Consider the following 5,730-nt stretch of genomic DNA (forward strand, 5'->3'; position numbering starts at 1 on the left):
TAGATAATCGCTGGTGTAGGGTTGTGCGCTGCGCTTTTACAAGTTCCATTATTATTTAAGTATAGATACCCATAGCTATGAAACTTTAAGTGGATGCTGTGAATGGAATGCCCGCGGCATGTTTATAGGCTTTGCGTATTATGCAGTCAATTTTACCTTGTTCGTCTTATGTGTGGTGGATGTGAAGCCTTCATTATAAGCCGAATAACATACGTGATTCGGCTTATAACAAAGACTTCCATTAGCCGGATGAGGTTGCGCTCCTTAAGTCCATAGTGGCGGTGCGGAATTTGTGAAATAAGGCGGATTATTTGTAGGGAACTTGCAGAGAGGTCTTTGATGGTGTCCGTATTGGAGCCTGATTGATGGATGTGGAGTCCAAAAACACGTATGCACGGTACGATGGGGATAACGCGATCTTGTAATGTGAGCTGAATTTCTGGAGTGGGAGTATACCTGGACGGTGTCGTTTGCCGGGAGGACTGTGTAGGAGTTAGGATTTCAGTGGAGAACACACCAGACCGCATTCTCCGACGTAAGCTTCCACTATGTCGACAGCTTGTTGTCGCCGGTCTTCGTTGTGCGCGTCGCTGATTCCAGCCTTCCATATCGTGATATCATCAGCGTATAAACTGTGATACACATGCGGGATAGTAGAGATGAGAGGAGGGAGTTGTATCATTGCTACATTGAATAAAAATGGCGATAGGACCGATCCCTGAGGGGTGCCACGATTACCCAGGGAGATGGTAGCCGATTCCATTTCCCCACCACAAGTTTCGCCGTACGTTCCGTAAGAAAGGCCTTAATGTAGTGGTAGTTTAGGGCCCGCATGGAGGTCTATGAGATTGTTCAAGATTGTATCATGCCGGACGTGATCAAAAGGTTTAGTCAGGTCGAGTGCCACGATGGATCTAGTGACCCCTGCTGGGCATTCCTCGGGGTTAATGATCTAATGTTGCGATTGGAGCATAACATCTTGTGCAGAAGGTCGTGGCCGAAAACCAAACATAGACGGGGGAAATAGCTGGGAAGACTCCATGTAACGATGGAGACGGGCCGGGACCACTTACTCCTTAAGTTTAACTACACAGGATGTGAGCGAGGTGGGCCGCAAGTTATCTATGTGAAGGCTGTTTCCGGGTTTTGGTAGGAGAGTGATCTTGGCTGCCTTCCAATCCGGCGGTAGGGTGCCAGAGTACCAGCAATGATTCATGTAGTTGTTGAGAGCTTCCATAGATGAGTCATGTAGATTAGAGATAATTTGTTGGAAATTTATCCGGTCGGGGGGCGGATTTGCTGCGTAGCCTTCGTGCTGCCGCGCCCACTTGTGCCACGGTGAGACGACTGTCCAGTTGCGGATTAGGGCTACCGGTGTACTTGGGTAGGGGCTGTGTAGGCTGAACATCCACCTACCGGCGTTGTAATTCCCGCAGAAGTTTCTAATCGGAGTCGTCACAATCGTGCAGCAGGGTTTCTGATGTGTAGTTTTGCGACCTTCTGGGTCTCATAAAGGGTGGATCCGAGGTGTTCCCCCATACTATGTTCTATGCGATCGCAAACCACCTCCCAATTTTTTTGGGTTAGCCGGGTCGCATGTGCTTCGTTGAGCCGAGCCAGTCGCTTCCTGAGAGAGCGATTTTGTTTTTGGCGTTGTAGTCGGCTCTGTATGCTTGTCTGCGCTTCCCAAATGTGCAGTAGACGACTATCAACTTGAGTCAGCCCAGCCTCCTCTGGTATGATATTGGTTTCCAGACTGACGTGTTCCTTAAGTTCTATTACCCATTCCTTGATATTGTTGATGGCGCCACTGGCAGGGTCGGGGAACCGCCGAGCGCAAAAGATGGAGCGTATCCCAGTCCGTGATATGGAGCTTTCTGCCACGCCAGAGGTGTGGGTGGCCCGCCACTATTGTATACTCCAACTATAAGTCCAGGTGGCTTCTGTGGCATTTCTGGTGAAGGTAAACGCTGTTGCCAAGGCGAGTAGCTAATGTGGAATCAGTAAGGAGTGTAAGACCCAACTGTTGGGCTTCTTGCAATAACATGCGTCCATTTTTGGTGTCCTTGACATATCCCCAGGCTGTACGAGGAGAGCTGAAGTCCCCCACTACGATCAGTGTGTTACGCTGTACAATGTCAAGCGTCTGCCGAAATAGTTTGGGGAAAGAATGTTTTCAGCTTGGGCTGCTGCACAAGTTAAGAATAAAGAGACTCTGGCTTCCTCGTTTTTTGTTGGACATGACCAGTGAGGATGCATTCAATGTGCTCCTCAACAAGGGGATGATGGATGACCAGCATGTTTCGTTTTACAAGGGTGGTTTCCCAATGATGAACTTTCTGGAATGGAAGGTTACTAAATGCGGCATATCCCGGTAATTTGGCAGGATTACCCGCCTCTTGCAACGCCATGACATTTGGATCGTTGGGTGCGATGGCATTAAGATACTCTTGTAGGAGACCGCGCGTAGGTTTGCATCCTCGACAATTCTATTGTCAGGTTTTTTACTGACCTTCAGTTGTCCTCCGCTCCATTTTGGGTGCCGGTGGAACCCTGTAGTTTCTGACTGTCGATTGTTGATGGTCGGTGGTACGGCTTGGTTTCATGCAGGCCGCCGCCTGCTGCGCCCGACCACGGGGCTGTTTTCTATGGCGAGGATCCTCGTTTTGAGATTAGCATGTTGCTTCGTGAGCGTTTCGGGAAGTGTGGAGAACATGGCTTCGAGTTGCACAAGCGGGTATCCCACTTGTCGGCCATGTCGTCTAGAGATTGGGCTTGCTGAGCTGCAGCAACAGGTGCTGTGGCTTTGTGTTTTGCGGGCGATGCGGCCTCGGATGTGGATGCCATTGCTGTTGCCATGAACTGGGAAAGAGCAGGTGTGGTGACTGGTGTGGAGGTTGCTGGCACGTCTATGAGGGAGGAGTCTGCATGGTACCTTGGCGTGAAGTCGAGCGTTTTCTTGAATTGTTTATTTTCTTCTGCCATCATTCCTAGCATTTGCTTTAGTTTCGTGAGTTCGAATCTGCTTTGACCGTAGTGAGTGGGTCGTGTACTGTATGGCTAGACAGGGGCTGCTTGGTGGGAAAGTGGGAGACCTGATTTGCCCAGCTTACCTTGGTTTTTTTTTGCTTCCGTTCGCCACTCGGATTCGCTCTCGCGTTATCGTTGGCTGGATTGACGACATCGTCGCTATCATAAAAAAGCCCGCGCTGTTTGAATGTCCCCGCCTGCGATGACATTGTGACAGTAGATTAACCATGAAATGGGTTAAAATAAACATCTTAATGGCTGAGATAGCACTAAGCTCATTGCAAACCAGCATGACGTCAGCGCGGCAAATGCATGGCGATGCGCGTGGTGTTTTATTACAGGCGGCTTCGGCTTAACAGTCGTAGTATGGACTACGTCGGTCAAACCGCAATATGCGGCCACAAATAAGGTTTGGACGAAGTCGCTTTACAGGCCCTTTAAGTGGTCATCGCATACCGCCGTGCCCGCAGTGACGGCTCCACTGTTCGTCGAAACGCATGGCGAACGTGCTCTTACGCGGCATGGAAGCGCACACTTTCTCGCGCGCAGCCCACCACGAGTCGTTGCGGAGAACGAAGGACTCGTTTTCCGCGAGTCCTTCGGGAGAGAGAGAGAAATACCATTTATTTAAAGAGCTCCCCCTTATGGGGCGGCTGCCCACAGGGCCGCAGCGACCTGGAGGCCTCGGGAGGTGACTAGCACCTGGTCCGAAACCTCGGAGCTCCGCATGGCCTGCTCCCATGCCTGGGGGGTGGGTAGGGATTCTTGGGGCACTGGCAGAGGGAATGAAAGTGCGTGTCCAGTGCATCACAGTGCGGGCAGCGAGGTGAGGGAAACAGGTGGGGGTGGGAGTGCTGTAGGATCGTGCGGTGAGGGAACGCGTGCGCTTGGATGATGAGACTCGCTCTCAGCGCCCCTGCTTCAGCTCCCGGGGAAGAGCGCGGAGCCTTCGTTGCGGCAGTGCAACACTGAACTGATTGAACAGCGAAGAAATGGCGTGTATTATACAGGGAGCGCGAGTTTTCACCCTGTATTGTTCCGGCAATTCTCGAAGGATCAGAAAATTCTTCTGGGAGAGGAGATTTCATTCGCTTGAACACAGCTTCTATCCAACAGCCATGACGCCTGTTATCTGGTGCTCTTGGGTTATGCTGCGCGCGGGATTTGAACTTTGAACATGCTCGAAACGATGAAGTCTCCGTGCAGTTGCGACGGCTGAAGGTAGGTGACTCCACAAATAGAAACTCTTGCTCGTACAAAGTACTTTGTAGTGCATGGCATGACTTCTGATGCAGTAAACTTTCCGGGTCTGACATATTTCCTTGAGTTGGGATATGCAGCCTATAGCGCTATCCGCGGCATCAGTGCGGCTTCATTTCGCGGTAACGATATGAGGTTTACGGAATAACTATAAGACCAAAGACTGGGTTTCATCGTGCCAAAGGTCTACGCTTCTCGAAATTGAAAGAAAACTTCGACTGGGCTATTTTGTTTTGATTGTATTGATGTTTTGTTATTTTAGAAAAGTAGAAAGAAAATCAATAGATGATTTTGCAGCACTGCAAAGTTTTAATTCAGAAAAAAAAGAACTGCCAAAACCCTATCGCTGATATCTTAGTGGAGATCAGTGGGCAGTATTACCTGGCTGGAGTGGACATCGGGAAATAAATTGTACAAAAAGCGAGGAAGTATTCTTTCACAATGGTAGCGCTAAACCAACGAAAGCCAGTTTCAAATTTATATAATTCTGTTGGCGTCGTTCTCGTGCAGTTTATCTTCTCCAGGTTTGCTAAATGCAGCCTTAGGTAATTTTTGCGCCAGAATTGCATTGAAACGGTCTTTTGCCTGCTCAAAGGCTCTTCTGCTTGCTCCCAGGACTGTTCCCATCGTCTTGTTCCAACCCTGGGTGTGCTTTTGGTTGAGTGTGGCGTTCACTTGCCGCAGTGGGAGGGCGGGTTGGTGAGAGGTGTAATGGGGGCTCTTTATTCTGCGCACATTTTCGCGAGCGGCATTTCTTGTTGTCACTTTGTCACTTTGGCTTACGTATGACTGGAACGCTCCCCACTGGCAACCAGTCGCCAGCGTGGCATCATTTTAGCCACTGCACAAAAATTCAAGTACCCATATGTGAAATTGAGGTGACGTAGCTGTTGCAAGCAACCGCTATAGAAATTGTGTTTCCTAGTGTTTCGCACGTGGTGGTGCTGCATTCCGCATTCTGGTTTACGTAAGCGTGTCACAGACCGCAGTGGCAAATGGGAGCACGTGTGGTGTGACAATCTGGAGACAATCTGGAGACATTGGTGAGACGCCTCAGCGAAAGTCCAAGTCTAACGGTCCTCCACTTCGGTGCCTAGGTACTCTCTGGCAGCAGTGTTGAGGATGGGGAGGGGCTCTCCGCAGTTTCCGTCGAAGTCGTCCGTGTCCAAGGTAACAATGGCGATTCCACCCAGTTGCTTGTCGCGTGCGAATGCAGCCTGCGAAAATCAAATGACGGCTCTTGCGTTCAAGTCATGTTAAGGATGCTTGCCTGGGCCAGACAAGCAGCATCTTGGGCATCATGCTGCTTACCGAGGTTGCACTTCCTTTTCATGCATTGAGTTGCTGAAAGGGTGCTTGTTAGCCCTGGAACTGCACTAGCGAGACCTGTTGCATGTTCAGTGTCTGGGTTAATTATGGTGGCAGATGGTTTGCATGAAG

The 5,730-nt window shown here is 50.0% G+C and overlaps 1 protein-coding gene across 1 annotated transcript in view; it reads right to left on the reverse strand.

Moving 5' to 3' along the window:
• Nucleotides 1–5,213: 5,213 nt before the first annotated feature.
• LOC144162626 (endochitinase-like) overlaps nucleotides 5,214–5,730 on the reverse strand; it is a 9,972-nt gene continuing 9,455 nt past the window's right edge. Inside the window, exon 4 of the mRNA XM_077693243.1 lies at nucleotides 5,214–5,507. Coding sequence (XP_077549369.1) covers nucleotides 5,361–5,507 — 147 coding nt within the window. The 3' untranslated portion in view covers nucleotides 5,214–5,360. The remainder of the gene's footprint in view (nucleotides 5,508–5,730) is intronic.

This window comes from Haemaphysalis longicornis, unplaced genomic scaffold (genome assembly GCF_048455015.1).
Source record: "Haemaphysalis longicornis isolate Haplotype H1 unplaced genomic scaffold, Haemaphysalis longicornis Haplotype H1 scaffold_1, whole genome shotgun sequence".
NCBI classification, from domain to species: domain Eukaryota; kingdom Metazoa; phylum Arthropoda; class Arachnida; order Ixodida; family Ixodidae; genus Haemaphysalis; species Haemaphysalis longicornis.